The 22547-nt window shown below is 46.1% G+C and overlaps 1 protein-coding gene across 5 annotated transcripts in view; it reads right to left on the bottom strand.

Moving 5' to 3' along the window:
* The window catches only part of DACH1 (dachshund family transcription factor 1), a 595151-nt gene extending 575946 nt beyond the window's left edge, over nt 1-19205 (bottom strand). For 3 of the 5 annotated variants that reach the window (XM_086934894.1, XM_086934897.1, XM_086934895.1), the window contains exon 1: nt 18108-18982. In XM_086934894.1, the coding sequence (XP_086791020.1) occupies nt 18108-18832 (725 nt within the window). In that variant the 5' untranslated portion in view covers nt 18833-18982. Of the gene's footprint in view, nt 1-18107 lie in introns of all 5 variants that reach the window. The other 2 variants (XM_086934898.1, XM_086934896.1) reach the window with 2 other exon arrangements.
* Nucleotides 19206-22547: the final 3342 nt, after the last annotated feature.

Raw genomic sequence — 22547 nt, 5'->3', positions numbered from 1 at the left:
TACCTTGAAAATCTACTTTGTGACAAAATATGTACTATTGCTGATGGATTCAAAGAAATTTGTCAAACATGTGAAAATATACCTGCCATGCTTTGTGCCGCCATCTATGAAGCCATTGATAACGGTGTAGGTGATACACTATTTGTTTTTGGGCATATTGATAAAGTCAAGGACAATGCCACCCACATACATGATCTCCTCAATCAAGTTTTGCAGATCCTTATGTCCTCTTTTGAGCTTGAGTAGAAACCTCAAAACCAAATCAACGAACTTATTTTCAAGTAAATGTAATTTCAGTCTGAATTTTGAAAGTTCAGTGTGTCATCTGCACTTTAAATGTTCTCTTTAAATGTGTATTTTAAATGACACTTTGACCACAATGCATAGTACAAAATTCTTATTTGTGTATTAGTTCAATATATAAATTTAAAGCTTATAGTACTTCATAAGCTTAGTACGGTCATTCATCGACATCTGCTTGCAGCATGTACTGTATTTCGCAATAGACAGTTCTCATGTAGATAGTTTATCAAATAGTTTGGCTTTTGTATTGAAAAGGCTATACTATAAGGAGAATATTCTACGTGGCATTGTCATTGATCAAGTTTAATAGTGTCAAGGGCAATGAGCAGCAGAGCCAGAACAGGAATAACCTGCAGTACATGTCTTAATATTTTGTACATGCAGCAGTACTTCGAATCGTACAATGCGAAAATTCATTGAAACGTGTCTGCCTTAATTCAAGCCCAAATAATAAACATTGCAATGAAGCAAGGACAAACTGCTTAGTTGTATTAACAATTTTCATAATTTCCCAATAACTCTACACTAAAATATGAAATCGTAATGTTCTTCAAAAGGAAGCAACTCACTATTTTACCTAGGTGATTACATAAACTACTTGTTGTCTATAGGTATCGCCCTCAAGACTGGAATGGTTGATCCACTGCAAAGAACCCCGTATATTCACATGCATCATCTGTGAATTGTTTTCATACATATTTATTCTGGACATCCTAAAAACCTGATTGGATGTTACTATTTGGTGGTGGGAGGACTCCAAAAAGTTCTAACCACTTCTCTGTCTCACACACACCAACCCTGTCTCTCACACATGCATACTCAAACATGGGCTGGCTCTATGTATGTTAAAAGTGATGTCACAAGGGCCACATACTTGCCTCTTGTCAATCTAATAAATTACCTCATTTGTGTTTTATTGTAATAATACATGTGCAATGAACCTGAATAAAATACACCATCTATATTTGCCAATATTGTCCCTTGTCTGCCACTTGCACTATAATATATTACAAGAAATATGGAGTAAATGCAAACATAATGAGCATTTCTTCTATGAAACATCTGGCACCGTGTTAGAACCTCCAGAAAGTGTGGGTTTATAGCTAGCATCTATAACATTGGAAGTGAAGCAGTAAACACAAAACAACAACACATCCAGAGCAGCTGCAGATATGTACAGACAGTGGTTAATTAGTTAAAAATATCAAATGTATATTCTTCAAATCTCTCGTTTTAAAAAACACCATTTTCCGGAAGCTCCGTGCCCTCTTAAATGTTAAAAAAAAAAAGATACTGTGGTCTGTGTTCTCTTGTAAGATAAGTCTTTCCTGGTGCAACATGTAATAAATAAATGGAAAATTCTGCTTTCAATGTGCTGTAATATTGTTTTTCGAAATTCATAAAACCCATACAAAATAAAAATGTAAATATTTGTCAGGTTAACTTATGATTGCGATAAAAAAAACGGCAAGCACCTGTACTGGTTACTAAACCAAAGAGCTCTTAGCAGACGCCTGACTTTCAGTGGATCTGGGACTGGGACGGCGTACTCTAATCACTGTTGAATTCATCGATAGCGTTGTCTGTCTACACAGCGACAGCTAGACAAAAGCTGCTATGGATTAAACCAGGCAATCCATCATCCTGCAGCTGGGAAGCAGGAGCCACAGAGTTCAGAGGGAGTGACTACCCACTGCTAACAATTGCCGAAGTACTGACAGCTCCATACTAAGCACTGTCCACGGCTTCCTACTCTAAGCCGCCTTCCAAGACTTGCATAAGCAACCATAAAACCTTATTGATGTGCTTAAAAAACCTAATAAACTAGAATTTACATTGGCAGCTATTTGAAACTCTGAGGCATGCCTCATCTGTTTTGCATAAACTTCTTCACTGTGATACATGGCAAGCAGGCTTCATATTTCTATTCTGTATGCAGTACTTTTGTGATGAACGGCTTTTTCTTCTACCATGTCCCATTCTCCACCACTGCTATGTACTCAAGATAGTCATCTCTTAAATGTTAATTTGTCATATTTTAGTAGCCTTTCTGTGATGAGCGGAACCTGTAACACGTAGAGTCGCCAACTACCCCATGTCATAGGAGTCATGGTCGCAATCACACTAGACTTACTAGCCTTATGATGACTTGAACCCCTAACTTGTATAGTGTGCAGCTTCCCCTTGTCATTGGAGTCATGGTCGCCAATCACACTAGACTTACTAGCCTTATGATGACTTGAACCACTAACTTGTATTGTGTTCAGCTTCCCCATGTCATTGAAGTCATGGTCACCAATCACACTAGACTCATCAGCCTTATGCTGACTGGAACTTCTAACTTGTAGAGTGTCCAACTGCCCCACATCATTAGAGTCACAGTTGTCTAGACTACACTGCTTTACGATGACTTGAACCCTTACTTGTACAATGTGCAACTGCCTCATGTCATTAAAGTCATGGACATCTATCACACTAGACTAGATGGCCTTATGATGACTGGAACTTCTAACTTGTAAAGTGTCCAAGTGCCCCACATCATTAGAGTCACAGTCGTCTAGACTAGACTGCCGTACGATGAACCTCTAGCTGGTAGAGTGTCCAACTGCCGCACGTCATTAGAATCATGGTCGTCTATCACACTCGTCTAGACGGCCTTACGATGACTGGAACCACTGAATTGTAGAGTGTCCAACTGCCCCAAAACATTATGGTCAAGGTCGTCTATGACAGTAGGACAGTTTGCCTTATGATGACTTGAACCTCTTATGCACAGAGTGCCCAACTGTCCCTATGTCATTACGTCCACTGTTAGCTAACCTTGAATAGCGCATTGGATTCTGGGACTTGCAGTTGTGCTTTCCTATAACATGAATGGCTCAGTAAGTTCCAGCTGCAGTTCCAGTTGATAAAAAATAGAACTGGATGAAGGTGGCCTTAAATGGCTCTGGGTGAGTTGGCAACCCCTATCTGATCATCGGCTAACTGTCATGAGTCCATCCATGATGATCACCAGAAAGAACATACCATGCCACTGTGCCATTTTGATTTCGTCCTGGGTATCTCGTAACAAACCCACTCATTGACTGTGGCTTTCTACAATCACTTCCATCAAACATTAAAATTGCTGAATTTGTAGCGCAAACTATGCAGGTAAGTGCACATACCATATACAGTACACACTATCGGCATCAATACCCACAAACAAACATCGCCGGTCATCAATCATGCACCACTCAGAATTTATGCATACCGCTTTTGAAAATAAATTAACAAAGATATGCTCTAGGAAATGTAATCTACAGGAAAGCATGTCGCAAACATGTCTTTCGGTGGCTGATTTTGAATATTGCCTGCAGGAGACGGTTGCAGTTTAACTTTCTGTCATCTGCACAAGGAGATGTGGAACAACAGCGGATATCCTAATCAAAGGCTATGTATGCACGGCTTGCTACGGTAATACTGCGATTAAAAGAAGAATGTTTTATACAAGCGATAAGGTGTATCCAAACGCATCTAAGTGGATGACAAGATGCTCAAACAAATAAAAACAACAATAATGCCATTTATTTACATACTTGCTTGGCTCAGAGAACTAATCACAAACGTAGCCAAAGGAAATGCTGCAAATGCAAACAACAAATTAGCAAAGTATAAAAGGAAAATACACTTTTCTTGGGATTTCAGCCTTGTCATTTCCAATTTTCTGCTCTTTGGACATGCTTGTATTCAAATTCTGAAACATCTATTCAGCATATCAATCCTAATTAGACAATCTGGGGCTGGGAAGGATGAGAGCCGGGTCATTTGCATAATTTAATCATAAATACTCAGTGATACATATTTCCAAATGCATTTGTACAATTATCTTTTCATCCTTGGGGCAATGGTATTAATATGATTAGGCAATATTTCTGGAAAAAAACAGGCAAGTGTGCACTCTTTTTAACTGCAGCTCAGGGCGATATGAAAAATTAATTAATTTCTGAAGAAAATCAATTTCTCTACGTGACCACATTAGACACTGCTAAGCCAAGACAAGAGCCTTTCCCCAATCGGTATTTTTTTATCAAGCCTTCAAAACACTGATTGTGTGCATATCCTCATCATAAAAAGACTAAAGAGATTGAAATTAGCCTAAAATGAATGTAATGGTATTAAACTGTCATGCCAGAGCTCTTCTTGGTTTCGACGATTGAGAAATGCGTCTTTAATAGCGTGTGGTAACTTTATTTAACCAACCACTGGCAACACTTGGCATTTCAGTTGCAGCCTTCTCAGCAGATTTTGAATTAAATCAACCAGACAAAAATGTATAAAGCAAGGAATGAATTAAAGGCATTATTCTGTTACCCCCTAACCTAAAAAAATGTAGAGATATTCACTTTGACATATTTTCACTTGTCTGAAGTTCCCTGTTTATTTTACCAGGGGGGAGACAGAGGGGAAAGGGGGGGTCTTAAGCTGCCCTTTTCACATGGGTTGGGGGCATGGGTTTCAGTCAGCTAAACACCCAGTTGGCTAATGTCACTTTTTTTTAAAGACACTGCTTTGTATGTTAATTAGCGCGGAAAAAATAGAATCGCATTTCTGGTTTAATTTGTATCATTTATACCCTCTCGGTCAACAGAAACGCTAGAAATTGCTCTATGCAAATCTGCCGCGTTCATTTAATTTGCATGAAGGTGCTTGAGCAAACTCCCGCTTCTAACAAGCTCATTTTTCATGCGTTTTGTCTTTCATCCTAATCTAGCATCTGTCATCCCTTTTTGAAGTTATTATCGGCCCAATTCCCTCCTGGACGCGGTTGCTGGGTGACCGGTATCTTAGCACCCACTTTGACAGGAACAGATGCGGATCTGATCAGCAGATTTCCCAGAGGGGCCTGAAATCACAAACAACTTTGTCGGAAAACAAACAGCGTGGATGTCTTGTTCGCCCAACCGTTCTCCTGTCCTTACACCCACCTCCCCCCACACGCACACCCTTCTTGCACAAGTCTCAATACACAATCACGCCCATCACACCAACATTGATGTCAGCCCCTGCGTGCAGAAGCTATGGTTGCCAGGGGCCAGCTTAGTGTGGGCAAAAATGATTCCTTCCTATGCAGATTGAATTATACATATAGTTTGTTTTAAGGGGGTGATTGGTTGGTTGCCTAAAGTTCTTGCCTAGGGTTTGATAAATGTAATGAATTAAGTCTATGCACAGGTATATGTTTCGACTATATCAAATATATGAGGATGTCATGTCCTGATAGGAGGGTTAAGCAAATGGGTGTTTCTTTAGGTGAAATTTTGCAATATGTTTGTCACCTTTGTAGGTTTTTTAATCCTGTGTTCAAGGAACAACTACTGGCATCCTTTGTCAACCATTTGCTGTCTTTTAGCGTCTGGAATTTTAAGTGTTTAGACGGCTTAGCCAAAGTTATGTGTTTAGTTGAAATTGATCTAAATGTATTATGTGCTTTTATGATTTGACATTTTAAATCGAATAAAGCTTGTTTGGATTTGGATTTTGGATCTAAATGTGTGTTATACATTTTATGGATATTTGGGAATGTCTATTTATGAATTGGGTAATGTGCAATATGTCTGTAAGAATGTAATTCTTGGAAATAAAGTATTGTGATTGAGGACTGGCATCTGTGTGTGTGAGTATGTTTATGTCTGTGTGTATTTCTTGATTTTTGTTTATGTTTATGACTGAATATACATATACTTGCATATGAATGAATGGGTATAGAATTGTGTATGGAACATAAACCTGGTAATAACTGTCACGGTTAGGTCAGAGATTTTTAATGAAACGTCGTTTCTTGTTTTCTTAAAAACATTGATGACGTTCATTGAATCTGGAAGACTATCCCAAAAAAAGTTAATCGACATAGGGTTGTTCATGGTAAGTTTCCAGCAGAGCTGTAAAGAGGGGCTAAAAAAAGGAAATGTTCCGTAGCAACTTGCATATGGATCTGGGCTCTCTACTACTGAAAAAGTGGCTCAATAGAATTACACTAAAACTTAGCATGAAAGTAGAACTTTGCTCAGGGGAGTGCATTTGCTTGGTTTGGTGTAAATTTATTTAGGATTTTTTGAGAAATTGGAGTAAGAAAGATGTATAGAAGTGGACAAGAAAGGTTTGAAAAGTTACAGAGTTACTTGAAATGATTGATCATTTGTGGACCCACATTCAAAAAATAATTGACTTTAATTGGACAAGAGAACATGTTCCCTGTCGACCAACTTGGTCCACATGTCCTGAAAATGAATGACGATGACAAAAGGGGTATTATTCATTGACACTGTTGGTCAGGCGGGGGCACCAGAGGAACCACTCAGATCAAAATGTAAAAAGATAAAAGAGACAACCAGCGAGCGTCCAAATGTTTTCAATCCCTGGCTCACAGTTTGTGAACCCAAGTCAACGACTCTTGGATCCTTGTTGGACCTCCTGCAGAATGTTGTAACACGAATAGGGGCTGCAAAGCCAACAGGGGGTCCAACAAGCTGCCACAACTCTATATGGGTGTGAGAACTTGCACTGGGGTGCACATGCCCGGAAAGAAAGTAGGTTTGTGTTGTTTAGCAATTCAAAGGCTGTGGGCAGTAGGGGTAGTGCACCAGTGGTGGGCAGAGTGCAGAGCCTTGCTGAAAGCCTGGGCTTGCAGCTAGCCTCCACTATACAGGCCAAAGCACAACCGAATGTGCATGACACTGCAACAATTGGCGCCTCTACAAAGCAAGGACACAACTAAAAATTGCTTGCATGACTTATAAAGCCTTACACTACAACACGCCACTATACCTCGCACAGAAACTTGTACAATCTGGTGGCTCTAGGTCCTCCAGAAGTGCCAGTACCCTTCTGCTGAAGCCGCAGAAATTACGTAAATCAAAAACATGATCGAGCCTTCTCAGGTATCGCCCCTAGAATTTAGAACTCCCTGCCTCCGGAAATCAGGACGATCCCTTCTACTGTGAAATTCAAAAAGAAAGTTAAAGTGTTTCTGAGGAACAAATTCTTGCCCTAGAATCCCTTACCCGCTCACAAATACTCGTCTCCTCTCTGTTTTTACCTTCTGTACCTGTCTTTTATTGTATTGATTGGATGCACTTTTGTACTCATCTTATGCTTCAGTTTTTTCCCCCAGTTACTCCTTTAGGACCTAGTAACATGCTTCGTTTATGCTTGTTCTTTTATGATTGTTTTGATTATGTATGTATGCCGACATAGTGTTTTCCCTGCCCTGGCACTTCTGACAGCCCTGTTGTTTGTTATTCAGTCTCCTTTCTTTTTCATTCACTTGTAAAGCGCTCTGATACCCCTATGGGTCTTGTTCATGCGATAGAAAACTTTTTAAAAAAAATTAATTTGTAACAATAAGAAACAACACCTAAAACACAATGTAAATAAATAACAACACATACTCAAGCCAATAAATAGCACTACATTTATAGTCCACTCTTGCATAGAATTAGTGGAAATTTGATATGTTTATATTTATAATTGGTTCTGTGGCAGGTCGTGGGATCATGAGTGTTGCATTTGGTGTGCCTTATGATTTGAAAGGCAGTCATGTGAGTTATGGATCGCAAAGCTACCCTTAACTTAAGAATATCAGCAGTTTTTCAGTTTAGATCTGTAAGCATAACTACCACAACAGTATTTAACTGTGTGTGTTTTTTTAGGTTTTGTTTAACATATGGTAAGGATTCATAGCCAAAGCTAACCACAACTTCACTTTAGGATTTCTGCATTCAGAGAATATGTATGTACAGTTATTGTGTAGACTCAGCATGTCTCCTTGTGGACACTTCTCACGTTTTTTATGTACCGAATCTAACTTTTTAATGTTTTATTGTATGTCACCTTTGCGAAAACAAGTAAAATGAAAGTCCCCATCAGCCTCGAAGATTGTTAACAATTCTGCTCAAGGCCTCATGTGAAAATGTTCTCTTTTTTCATGTATATTGTCCCATGAAAATTGAGACTCAAGTCAAGGAATGGAAAAGATTGAAATAAAAAAATCTGTGCAAACACCCAGGACAAAAATATACACTGTAAAGATGGGGGCAGGTGGAGTTCTGTTATGTAGACAAAATGTAGGGCTCACAGGAAAAGAAAGCGGAATATTGTGCCGCCTTTTTGTGTTCTCTCAGGCTGGAAGTAGTGGAATCCGGCACTTGTGGGCGTTGTGGTATAAAGTGCCTTCTTGCACCTCACATTATACGTGCAACCTGATTCAGATGCAACCTGCATTTAATGCTAGGTATCCAAACACAGTTATTATATATTACAAACCTTACCTCCCTTTACATTTTGCTTGGATGTATCCAGTGCTCTGTAGGACTAATACACACATATATATGTTTAGAAACCTGAACAAAATGTTGTCCTGCCTTTCTCAAAACCATGAACAAACGTAAAGGTGGGGAAAGTTCATGTTGAAATTTCAAAAAATTAATAATGCGAAGAGGGCGCCATGCTTTCAATAAAAAAAATCTGCGTGGCACTGTCACTTAACATCCACGTGCGGATGAAGACTGGTAAACGCGACCTCCATGTCTCCAGTAATAGGGGCTGAGCTGGGATCAGCGCCTGCCCTTCCCATGGGGCGGAAAGGCATAAATGCAATTCTCTGGTTTCATAAAAGCGGTCAAGTTTCGGCCCCTGGGGGGCTTTCGGCAATTTGAAGCCTGACAGGGCAGTCCCCTAGCTGCAAGTTCAACTGGGCGCGCGGAGGAGATGGGGGCCTGGGAACAATTAGCCACAAAGACGGATGAAGGCAGTGGACACTGGTGTCTGTCTTTGATCATCGCGAGGCACGTACAGCAGAATGGATAGCGCCGAGGCGTGCGCCTCAAGGCGTCTGCCCTCTACAGACATGGCACACACCTGTCCCTGACGCGGTGCCTCTCTCCCAAGAACCACTGAGGCGCGGTTTAGACGAAAGCTTCTTAAATAGCGCAAACAAAAAAAAAAGTGTTACTGTCTTACATGTCAAAAAGTGTGGCGTAAAAAGGCGCGCCTTAAATAAAGTGTGCATATCAGCGAGTAACACAATATGCATGAAAGGCTCGGTTTAAAACAGTGGGGTTTATTTACAATCCCCTTGCGCATTAGCTGCGTCACTTTTAATATGGGAAAAAGTGACTTACCGGACTTGTAAATAAACCCCAGTGTGTCTTAAAAAGGAGGCACGCATCAACTAGATACCAATACCTGCACCAAAGGCTCGGTTTAATCTAAAGCGCCTTAAAAACCGCTCCAAGTCACCTGTTACCACCATAGGTATCCGAGGGGCTCGGTTTCAAATTGTGTCACTTAACCGAGCAACAACAGCTTCTGCTATTTACAGCGCCTAGACACTGTAAAAGTGCTGTATGAAGCACTAAATACAATTTGCATGAAAGGCTCTATATGAAAGAGCGCGTCTTACGCACAGTTGGCGCTATCTTGCCCCGCTCCGTTTTAGCGCTCGATAATGACACGGGCTTTGCTCACAGCCCCCTTGGCAGACCCTGCACATGAAAAGAAGACCTCTGCCTGTGATCCCGCTGCAGTTGCACTTTTATGGAGAGTGTGACGCTGTCCCAGGCGCCAGGCAGAGGGCTGTAAAAGTGATTGATTTTAATTAAACGGGACCACGGCAAGGTGCTCTCAAAGGCACGCCAAGCCCCCAGTTTCTGAGGCTGGGGAGGCGCTCCTGGCTGGTGTCAGTGAGTGGCTTGTGTGAGGGGGGGGGGCAGAAGGGAGCGACAGGCCTCGCAGATGGGCCCCCTCACGCCTGAGGGCACGTGTAGTACTGCATTCATGGGCGCTGTAGGAAATCACCTAAGGAATTGGTCCATCACACGCTTGAATAGCTACTCCAGGACGGTCTCTGCCTTTCACCCACCACAAATATGTATAAGAATATCAGGATAAAAATGTGCGCATAGCATGTATCAAATGACAATTGAGCCAGACACAAACATCGAGAAAAACAGATAAGAAATATTCGCTGGTTTGCCAGGGCACCCAATATGTCATCCATTTTAATAACTGCCAACCATTTTGAAAATGTTGATCGTTTTAGCTGCTTTAGCTGTCACTAATTGGGCTGTTCACGTTTTTGAGCAAATGCGCCAAAATGTTAGTTTTAGACGATTTTGGGAAGCTGTGACTTTCTTATAAAGGGACTTATCAGTTATATGTTGTTATGTTGCTCTGACACTGATGTATGTTTGGAGGTCGGCGCGATGGCTCAGCGAGCTGAAATTGAGTTGCTGAAATAAATATACGTTTAGCTACAGATTAAGCTTTCAAATTTCGTCAAGGTCAACGCAGCCTTTCACATTTCCAAAGTAAATGAATTGGCGTCATTTAACCGAGCAAAAATAGCTACAGCTATTTACAGCGCCGAGACACTGTAAAAGTGCAACATGAAGCACTAGATACAATTTGAAGTGCAGTTAATTTTCCACAGTCCCTTCGGCTTCTTTTTATAACGTATGCACGCGTTCTCATTCAACAAACGTTCTGTCTAGGATAGCGATCAAAATAAGATGTCATGTCCTAATTAATGCTAAGCTGGCCGTCAAGGATTATGAATGCAGGATTCTCAGCGGTCTTAATGCGAATGAAGAACTGGGCCATATAGGTCGGTCTTACAAGCATAGCCTCGCTTTCGAAGGCACTGTCCTCTTACTATGAATATTTAAGCGTATCTCGCATCTAGGCGCTATAAATGTTGGACAGTTTACCACAAGCGTTACCGTTACTGAGTATGGCCATGCGAGTTTCACACCAGAAAAAACACAGGTTTCAAAGAAGCTCTTTCGCAGGTCAAATCGAGTAAATGTGGTCAGCTCGTGTTTTGCACGAGCCCTTGTCTGAACACGCACAGTCTGACGCACGCTCCTCGGACAGCACTATTTCCTGGACAGCAGCGGTTTGAATACGCAGCACGGATTATAACAACGCCACGAGCTGCGCCATTCTTTCAAGGGGTCTCAGTCTGGGAAAGCAGGCTTCTCTTCTAAACGTACAGGCGCCCATGCACCGTGTGCAGCCTGCCGTCCCGGCACACCCCTGAGGGGCGGCTGTGGTCAAAGGTGACTGTGCTGGGGAGAGGGAGGGGGCCGGTCGTCACCGTGAGGTGGGATGCTGCGAAGACAAACAGGCTCGGTGACGGGACCAATGCTTTTAGGGCGCCTTAGATACACAGCTTCAAAAGATGTCTTCTGCCGAAGATGCCACAGACGGGGTGAAGTTGCTCAACACTGCCGCTTTTATTGTTCTTCTCTCAAAGCGGGCGAACAAACACCGCCCCCCCCCCCCCATGTTGTAGTGCTATAGTCATACAGTAAAGTGCTATGTAACTTAAAAGAAAACAACCACCTCCGCGGGCACATCAAACAGTAATGACCTGCCTCACTCTATAGAGACAGGCAAACTACGGTCCCAGCTCCAACCAGATTTCCACCGCGTTATTAAACGCAAAGCTGTGGTGACGACAACCGCCTGTCCTTCCAGCTAGGAAAGTTAAATGAATTTGTACTCTCACTACTTGTAGCCACTTTCAAATGGTTTCACAAACACTAGCTGTACCGTAACACGCGATACCGAAAAAGTAACTACTGGCGGTGCTCATTGTGGAACTTGAAACAATGGGGGGGAGGCGAACATAATACAAAAGTTAGCCTTTTTGTTCAACAGTGCATTAAAACACTGCAGAGAAATCAAACAGTACTGGTAATTTCAAAGTCCAGTTTTGAATTTTCGAGTATTGTGTGTGTGTGTGTGTGTATTGTCCCTGCAGTGTGCTTTGGTCTGTGTAAAGGAATCTACATATGTGTATTTGTGCACGTATGTGTGTGTACGTGTGCATCCACGTTTAGTGTCTCCACGTATAGTGTGCCTGTGTGTCTGGAGGACCGTTTGTGTCTATGTTTGTGTCTGTATATGTATGGCTGAGTTATAAGGCTTGTGTGTGTAAGCCAAAAACAGCGAAAGTCAACCACAACCGCAGGCCCTATATTCCAGGAATGCCCATTAAAATAAGTGCAGTGTAAAACAAGTACCACAATGTCGCTTTGCGTTAGCGGGCACCAGGGGAGTGTGGAAGGATCTTTAGAAAGAGTTGCCATGCAGGGCGCGGTTTTACACCCACTGACACACCCAAGCAGGCCCTGTTGTAAACACAGCAGCTAGGAGCAGATTCAACCCTCTGCCAAACGCATTAAATATAAAACAACAAAGAGAGGAGACATAATATGTTTTTCTCTCCACTGGTGAATTATTCAAAGTGCATTTCACCAGCAGTCAGCGGAGCGTGTAAAATGCAAATGATGAGTTTAACCAACAGGGGGTGTCAGGCATGAATGTGACTTCAGTGCACTCCGGCAAGGACTAAAAGCCTTCCTTGAAACTCTTCGTGTACTTCCACGAAAAAAACAGTGTTTTACTTTTACCAACGCAGGGAGTAGGTGGTTTTAACGTAAATTGACTTGGTGTATTCATGAAAAATGTAAAACACTAAGAGTCCGGAGCTTGCCGGCTTCCTTATTTCAAACACCTGTTTGCCTGACTGTGTTTAATGTCATACATGGGAAAATGTGTCTGCAAATGGTTGAAAAACACAATCAAAAACAGAGGAAAACACAAAGCTCGACCATTAGTTTTACATGAAGCTACATAACGTGTTCCTGGCCAGTTTTGGAATATAACAAAAATGTTATGTTACCTTGTGTTACTTACTACATTACTCTATGATCTGGCTGCCCAAGCACCTGACCTATCCGGGCTATTTTAGATCTGGTTTCCCCCTTCATGGAAAATATGGAACATCATCTTTTGTTTCGCGAAATTTTCAGCTTTTTTTAATCTGTTTTGTAAGACTGGGATCACAAGCCCCATCACTGGTGCACAGTGGCAAGGAGGTGCCAAGGCCTTATGGAATACGATCACATAATTCTTGTACAATTAATTATGTGAAAAAATCTAGTTTAGTTGACTCAGTCCAGGCAAACAGTGGGTTTGCCCTGGAGCAGAAAGAACAAATGTAGATATAACAATTGTCTGAATATTCAGTGTTTCCCACTGGCGAGGGCCACGTGTGCTCGACAAAAGCATCAAAGATTGCACCGGTGACCACACTCTGCCTGCAATCTGAGAGAGAGCCGCCATTTGTCACTGTCCATTATCTAAAGCTATGCGTCTTTTAACCCCTGAGTGCGTGGGAGGGGTGGGGGATGGGCATTCCAACACTGAAGGGTCAGTCCCTGTTGCACACGTGGGAAAGAATGAAAGAAGGCGTGTCGCACGCCTAGAATGTCTATATTCTGAGGCCTACTACAATCAAGGGTACAATATATGCCTTGTACAGGGTGCCATGAACAGGAGTGGGGATCCCACCAGTTTTTTTTAAGAATGTATCCCCTAAATATGAGGACTGCGAACGTACCTGCAGTGGTGCTGAAACGGGATATAACTTTTTTTTGCGAAATATGTAAGATAAACTTTCAAAAGCGACAAATAAAAGTGAGAAACTAGGTTCGAAGTTGTGCTCTTTCATAGTAATTCAGTAACAAGGGGGTAGGTATTTACTCACAGTGGGGTATTTTGTGGCTCTATGGGGTTGCCCTCTCAGAAGGGGGATACTTGCCCACCACAAGGTGATGAGACGTGTGGGAGAGAGCAGGGCCTCTCGGAGGACTGGACACTTGCCCACTGTTGGGAACGGTGTCTCGAGGCTCAGTGGGGAGCAAGTGACTGACTTGTCACCGCGGGGCCTTGTGTTTGCTGTCTCCTAATGGGAGGGAGTCACTACCCAGAAGGCACTGATTCTCGCCCCCCATGGGGCAGTGTGTATGGAGGCCGCGTGGGTCCATAGAACTGATCCCTCTGAAGGAAAGGTTACATCTGAATACACTCTGTCGTCGGCGTGTTCCTTCAGGGTCAATAGTGAACGTGTACTTCAGGGACGATTCTACCCGAGACATTTTTTTAACACTAATGCAATTGCCAGTGGTGACTACTTTTGGTACAACATGCGATTATTTTAAATGCTGAACACCAATCTCCGGAGACAGCCTGTGTGTTTAAAGCATGACCGCGATTTGTGCTTTAGTGTCCTGCATTTGATGACGCCTGAGGAGTTCCGCACACCCAGGCTTGGATTACACCCCCGAACTGTGCACACCATGTTGGTCTTTGGACGCACCTCGCGTATATTTGTGACTTTGTCGCACATAGGTAACTGTTAAGTGCACTCCAATAACGTCCTTTAAGTTAGAGGCCTCGGGGGATGAAGAAACCCCTTTTCCTTAAACTAAACCTCCTTTGGAGGAGAGAAGCACGCCTGTGCTCCTGTTTCCACCTACTCTTCCGCAAGGGACTGGGGAGCCCCGTACTTCACGCACCCTACACCTGTAGCCACTCGCTCCCACAGGAGGAGCCAGGAAACATCGTCAGAACCCCCTGAGGGGAATGACGCCCTCGAGGAACGGAAACCCTCAGCCGCGCAGCGGCGTCAGGCAGGCTCCGGCACTCCACGGAGTGTGTCCTCGTTCTCTGTACACTGCACAGCCCGCGCTGCACGGCCACAGCCATGCTGGCTAGCGAGAGAGACGTTTTTATTATATACATGCTGATGCCGAATCTAAAGCTAGCAGACCCTCTCTGGGGGAACGTCCTAACACAGCCCCGCAGCGCTCACTCAGGCAACCTGCGAGGTACGGGAAGCAGTGTGCACTCATATACCCTCAGACCAGCTGTGCTGTCATTCACTCGCCACGTGACACCAAACACAGAACTACTTTCTAAGAACACATTAATGCAGTGAGTGCGCTTGAGTTGTGATAACAACTACTGCTGGCTGCTACTACTAAGTTGGCAAATGCAACTATAGCCTGTAAATGTCTTCATGACCGGGTGTTTCCTGCACCTTTCGCACAATCTCCTTCTCATACTAACTGCGCCGTGATCTCCCAACGTGCCTCGTTCAAAGATTCGGATGGCGTCAGGTGAGGCGTTGAACTCCCTTCCCAAGGTTTGGCCCAAGTCCTCCAGATGTGAGGGGGTGTCCCTGCTGCACGGAGGGAGGCAGTGGGTTTAAACCCGCTTCACTCCGAGGCAGCGACCGCTCCACAGGGCATGCTTACTTGGTGATGCCAAGAATCCAGACCCACTGTATGGGGGCTCTCAGTCAAAGGGCTTATCAGTTCACGCCAGCCCCCCTGCAAGTACACCAGCTCCGAGAGGATGGGGTGCATTGTCCACCCTGGCCTGGGCACACTCCGGCCTTCCCCGGGAGAGGCAGAGCTGCCTGCCCCGTATGAGGGCTCCAGCACCGTCAGTCAGCAGAGAGTCCCCCCACCACTCCCGCCTCTTAGCTCGGGTGCGCCGCTCTGCTCAACTTCGCTACCCTGTGCTCCCCCTGCTCAGGGTTTAATCAGCTTTCCCTCCAGACACATCTCCCAAATCCCCGGCCTTCATTTAACAGGTTAACGCGCCTGCTCGCTGCAGAGCACTTTGCTGCCGAATTCCGGGGAGACTAAAGAAGCCCCCCCCTCCCCACACACACTCCACACACACATGACAGGATCCTCGGGCGAAGAGCGTGCTGTCAGGTGTGCGTGTTTTTATGTTGTATACGGCCCACAGTTGCAGACTGAAGGGTATCATGTATGCACGTGACAATGTCCACAAATAATCTCGCTAGGCAGACGTCGAGGTGCAAACATGTAAGCATGCCCTGAGAAGTGTGGGCCTAGGTTTCTGCTCACAGGTGCGCTCGTGTCCCCTCATTTAGCGCTGCACAAACACACACAACATAATATCACAATGTGGTCCCACGTGACTGGATGGAGACAGTTAATTGTCTGCGACGGTGTGTTCAGGTTTGGGGGGAGGGGTATACGAGTGGGTTGCGTGTTGTGGTTTCGTATGTGAGTGTCCTTGGGCAGGGCTGCGGGAAAGTTTCTTTCTAGGGTGGCTGCGTTAGAGATGACTGGCTGCAGGGTACGTTTTCAGAAGTGAGTGGGGATCAGTTGTACAGGTTGTTTGCGGGAAGTGGGGAGGGGGGTTTTGCGATAGGATAATTCGTTTTTCAGAAGAGTCGATGTGAGCATGAGTTTTAAGGTGCTTTGGGATGTGGCAGAAGTTTTATGAGGTGAGTTGTGGATATTTTTTTTTTTAGACAGTGTTGAAGTTTATTCCAATGATTCAACGAATGCTTCTCAGCAGAGGGACTCAGAACGTGCCTCACACTTTCTCAAGTCGATCTTCTCTGAAAACCGAGGAATGAGCCAATGTGCCGAAATCTGCAAGGACAGGTGGTGGAAACCGGGACTGTCCCGGCAAACACGGGACACTTGGTTACCTTAACTTAGTGAGAGGTAAGCACGCAGGTCCCGCATAGCTACTTTCATGACGGGCTGGTGCGTGAAATGTGTGGAGCAGGCTGGACTTTTTTTGTGTTAAGTTGTAAGTGGAGCTGCGACTTCAGGCTGGGATGCGCGCGTGCTCCGGTTGAAAGGCTGAGGTGGACGGTGTACCTTATGACAGGGTTGGCTGGGAGGTTGTGGTGAACTTGGCGCTCTGGAATAAGGTTGTGATCTCTGATGTGATGCTGAATGCTCTAGTATACGGTTGTGTGCTTGGAGGTGACACTTCGGTTCTGGAATATGTACCTGTAATTTGAGGGGGGACTTCGGCTTTGGAATAGGGTTGTGTGCATTGAGGGGGCATGGCTTTGAGGTGGTACTTCGGCTCTGGAGTGAGGATGTGTGCTTTGAGGTGGCACTTCGGCTCTGGTGTGCTTTGAGGTGGTACTTCGGCTCTGGAGTGAGGATGTGTGCTTTGAGGTGGTACTACGGCTCTGTAGTGAGGTTGTGTTCTTTGAGGTGGCACTTCGGCTCTGGAGTGAGGTTGTGTGCTTTGAGGTGGTACTTCGGCTCTGGAATATGGTCGTATGCTTTAAGGTGGCATGTGCTTTGAAGTGGCACTTCGGCTCTGGAATATGTTCGTATGCGTTGAGGTGGCACTTCTGCTTTGGAAACGGTCGTGAGCTTTCAGGTGCCACTGAAGGCCCTGGAATATGGCTGTGAGCTCTGGGGTGGCACATCGGCTCTGGAATTTAATCGTGAACTCTAGTGAGATGCCGAAGGCTCTAAAATATGCTTGTAAGCTCGGTGGTTGTACTTCGAATCCGGCATAAGGCTGTGAGGTGGAGCTGAAGCATAGGAGTTGGGACATCTCTGCAGGGTCTGGGTGGCATCAAGTTGGCATTACGGGCTCTATGACTGTGTTAGAGGCTTTGGGTGGAGGTGAAGACTAAGGGGTCAATCAATCAATCAAGCACAAGAGAGAGTTGTGGGTTCTCTGTTGTCTCAAAGTTATCAGACACTTTAGGAGGCACATGTGCCCTTAATATGGCTTTGCAACGCCGTCGGGTGATGATGGTACCACAAACATTCTGCTACGGGTCCTGCTAGTCAGATATAGTTCTGCTGGGTATAGGTTTGTGCTGGAGGCCATGGAGTGGTTGTGCGGGCTATCAGGTGGCGCTAAAAGCTCAAGGGTGGTTGTGTGGTGGTGCAGGTTACGGTGGGGTTCGATGGAGTTTCTGAGGTTATTGAATAGCTCCAGGGGGTTGGGGTGGTTTTGCAGACTTTGGAGTGCTCTTGCGCATCATAGCGATGCTACAGGTTACTGTGGGGTTGCAGGGCATTGCTGGGTGTGTTACTGAAGGGCAGGTGCGGTGCTGAACGCCACTGGTGGCTTGCTGCCTCTGGGCGGCGGCGCCTCCTTCTTACCTGGCGTTGGTGCAGTCGTTGTAGAGCGTCTCGAAGTCGCGGCGGGAGATGAGCTTGCAGCGGTTGACGCCGGGCTGGATGGCCCCCAGCCCGCGCAGGATGCGCACCTGCTCCACGTTGCACACCACCGGCGTGATCTCCAGGCGCTTGAGCTTGGTGTAGACGGTGTGCAGGCCGCCCACGAGGTGCTTGAGGAAGAGGTCGAAGGCCTGCGGGAGGCAGATGAGCTCGCAGCCCTCCACCGTGAACGAGGCCACCTTGGCTCCGCGCAGCTCCACCATGCGGCACTCGTTGTTCTGCGGCGTGTTCTCCACCGGCGAGGGGGTTGAGTACACCGGCTTCCCGGGAGGGGCGACCGCGGAGGTTGTGCTGATGGCCACGGCCAGCCCAGGGGTGCAGGCGCCGCCGCTGATGCCACCGCTGCCCGGGAGCAGGCTGGGACTGCTGCCGCCTCCGCCGGTGCTGATGCCGCTCCCCGGGGTGGGGGCGCTGGACGCCGCTGGCAGCAGGGGCTCCGGCCGGAAGAGTCCCGCGCTGGAGGTGGTCGGAGGGGCCGCCGAGGCTGCGGCCGGAGCGGCCAGGCACGGGGAGGGCGAGGAGGAGGACGAGGCGGTGGACGAGGAGGACGAGGACGAGGAGCTGGAGGAGCACACGGAGAGCGCCGCGGCCGCGGGCTGCAGGGGCACCAGCTGGGACTGGGGGATCAGAGCAGCCTGCACGGCCATGATGGTACCCAGCCCCGCTCCGCCAGCAAAAAGTTTAGTCCTTTGTGGAGGTGCTGGCAGCGGAGTGGTGCCGGCGCCCCCTCCCTGGTCCGGGACGGCCGGGAGCTCCGAGTGCCACAGAAAGTGCCCGGGAGTGCGTCCGCTGTCCTGGCTAGAGAGAAGTTGCGGCAGGTGCCGAGGGGCGGCGCGCTGGGCTGGGGTGCCCTCTCCTCGGGCAGCACATGGGTCTTGGGGGGGCGCTGAGGGCGAGGGGTGCACTGACACCGTGGGGATGCGGGAGCCGGGAGTGCTGGCTGCCGCTGCCTGCGCTCTGGGCGAGTTGTTGTTGTCACACGGCGAGGAGAAAGAGAGGGGCGGAGCTCGCACACACGAGTTTCAAGAGAGATCCGTGTCTGGAGGCAGAGGCTGAGCCTGGAGAGCTCATCAGCGCAGACAGCTTTATTCTAATAGCAGCAGCAGCGGCGGCCGGAGCAGGGGGCACACGCAGCCCGAGACCAGAGGAGGGGGCGTGGTGGCTGCAGGATCAACACACAGCCACAGTGCAACTAGAGGGCACCGCGCTGAAACACGCCTCTACAGTTCCCGAAGATACCGCTACAGGTGGAAGCCACGGTAGTGCTGTTCACAAAGGAAGAAACTTCTCCACTGCAACGCAAGTGAGGCGTAAAGAACAGTCAATCGCAAACCTTTCTGTCTGAACACCTTTTTCACTACTGCTGCAGGTGGAAACCACTGTACTCCCTACTGATCCCAGGGGGCGAGCATTCTCCAGATAGAAGCCACTTCCGGACAAGTAGAAGCATAAAAACTAAAGATATAACCTACCACGCTCAGTGCAGTTCATTCTGGCTGAACACAGTTGTCACACCGTTATATAAAGCTATAGCTATAGCTGGAAAGCACCATAGTGGCAACTACTTATAGAAGCACAATTACTATTGTTTTTTTAGTTTATTGAAATAAGTTGCCACAAGCCTAATTAATCACGATGTATATATCTTAAACACAAGGATATTAATACGAACAATGCAAAAAATATAACATCAAACTAGCTGAATAAGTTGCGTACAGGTAACAATTAAATAAAGGTAAAAGTAAAAGAAAAAGAGAAATAAAACTAAGAAGGATTGTGATGAGAGTGGTCAGTAAAGAGGAGGAGATTAGGAGATTAAGACGTAGGAATATATAGTCAATATTAAAATATCATCAAGCAATATTACAAACTTACAATAAATAAGTGAGAAACAAAAATTCATGGAGGTTTAGGAACTTCTTCTATTAAAGGTTGTTGAACAGTAGAGTTCCGTGTAGAGCTGTCTAAGAAGATGGAAACTGGTGACCCAATAATGTCTCTTTCACCAACAAGTGAAATGGGAATGACATATGCTCTATCAAGTTTATATATGATTAAGAGACTCTCCACAAGGAGAAAATGCTGTAAACAAGCCTATAGCTCCCACCATGTCACTACACCTAGAAATTAGTACTGTGAAATCAGTACTGTGTATTTAAAGGACCGTGTGATACACATGAGTCATTTTAAGGATTTGGGGGGCTGTAGGCAAGAAATATTTTGGGGGCCCTTGTTTGGTGCAACTTTGAATTTTATTGGCAGCTTTTTTTTTAATTCAAGCCCTATGTTATGCTAATATTATTGAGTTATACGTTGAGGGTACAGATACAGAAGTGAGCTAAAGAAAACGTTCACTTTCCTATGGGCCCCTCGGGAGGTGGGGGCCCTGGGCAATTGCCTACTTTGCCCATGCCTTAAAACGTCTCTGTGATACACCACAAAGGACCACACTCACTTGTGTTTCTACTTTGCATAACCAGTATATTTCAAAAAGATCTTTCTTGCAATCCACTGGTGTACTACTTGGAAAGATATTGCAGTGCAACTGAAGATAACATTTAATTGAAGGTGGAAAGAAGTAAAGTGGTATTGCATTCAGAATATAATACAGTGTAACTACAGATTTCATTGACATTTTTCCATAGACACCAACTGTGAATGTGACATGCCAAGCAGAAACTTCTTCCATCCTACAACTTAGGGACACTACTCATATACCAACAGAAGAAAACACAGTGGTATCACAACAGGTAGACTCTGTTTTTATATCATTAGAAGTTGGGCCTCCTGCAGTGGCACAAACCATTATAGAGCTTCAGAAGATAAGCATGCATTACAGTAGTGCTGCCTAGATGGAAGCCACTAGTGTGACACCACAGACAGAAATCAAGAAAGAGTCACAACTTGCAGAAGCTACCATATACAAGCAACCAGAGTGGAGCGACAGGTATACACCACAACAGTGTTATTAGTTTAATAAACTACTATTGCCCAGTAAAAGTGAAATAACAGGGCAACAGTGGGTTGAATTTATTACATGATCTGGACAGACCGTAATATCTACAAAGTTCAATAAGTAGATACTGCTACAGCGAAACAACTGATATGAACCACTATAGAGTCACTATTTGTACAATCAATTACTGTTGTAATTACTTACTTGAAATCCCATTATTCTGATTCTTTAAGATCTCGTTACAATCTTGTTTATGAAGAGCTCATCTCCTTCTGCAGAGTATTGTAGCCCTTTCGCTGTTTTCAACTTAAATTGGAGTACATCCCAGTATAAAAGGTCCCTCTTCCTTCCCAGAAATCCTATCTTATCCACTCGACTAAACTTAACCTGAAAATGCATGACCTGATAGGGCGGACTGGTCTTAATGACTGGAGTGAGGGGAGTCCTTTCTACTTGGTGCCATTACCTGCATACATTCTGCATCCCTGCCAGCCACCGCCAGGAGAGTCATCGGGGCAGCCCACAGTACTGGTTCCGGCCGTGAGCGGAGGTCGCCGGCTGGGACTACAAGCCCCAGCATTCTTAGCCTGGGAACGCTGCCCACGCACGCCGCAAAACGCCAGGGGGCGCGTAAGAACCCGCAGGGCGGGAGTCCTTTCTACTTGGTGCCCTTACCTGCGTACATTTCTTCATCCCTGCCAGCCACCGCCAGGATAGTCATCTGGGCAACCCATAATCCCGTTTCCGGCCGTGAGTGGAGGTCGCCAGTCGGGACTACAAGCCCCAGCAATCTTAGTGGCATGAATGCCGCCCACGCATGCTGAAAAGCACCAAGAACCCTGCAGGGCTCCCGCAGGGTGGGAGTCTTTTGTACTTGGTGCCATTACCTGTGTACATTTCTGCATCCCTGCCAGCCACAGCCCAGAGAGTCATCTGGGCAGCCGACAGTCCCGGTTCCGGCCGTGAGCGGAGGTCGCCGGCCGGGACTACAAGCCCCAGCATTCTTAGTGGCACGAACGCCGCCCACGCGCGCCGCAAAGCTCCAGGAGGAGGTTAAGAACACCGCAGGGCGGTAGTCCTTTCTACTTGGTGCCATTACCTGCGTACATTTCTGCATCCCTGCCAGCCACCCCCAGGAGAGTCATCTGGGCATCTCACAGTCCCGGTTCCGGCCGTGAGCGGAGGTCGCCGGCCAGGACTACAAGCTCCTGCATTCTCAGCGGTGCGAACGCCTCCCATGCACACCGCAAAGCGCCAGGAGGCACTTAAGAACACCGCAGGGCTCTCGCAGAGTGGGACGCACAGGGCGCGCCCGGGCCGTGCCCAGGTAAAGCCCAGGCCAAGGGCGGGCCCATCTGCGCCCGTCCAAGACAGGACAAGGCAGGGTTGGGCCACCCCCCTGACAT

The sequence above is a fragment of the Lissotriton vulgaris genome, chromosome 8 (assembly GCF_964263255.1).
Source record: "Lissotriton vulgaris chromosome 8, aLisVul1.2, whole genome shotgun sequence".
NCBI lineage: Eukaryota > Metazoa > Chordata > Amphibia > Caudata > Salamandridae > Lissotriton > Lissotriton vulgaris.
This window is presented reverse-complemented; position numbering and strand designations above follow the sequence as displayed.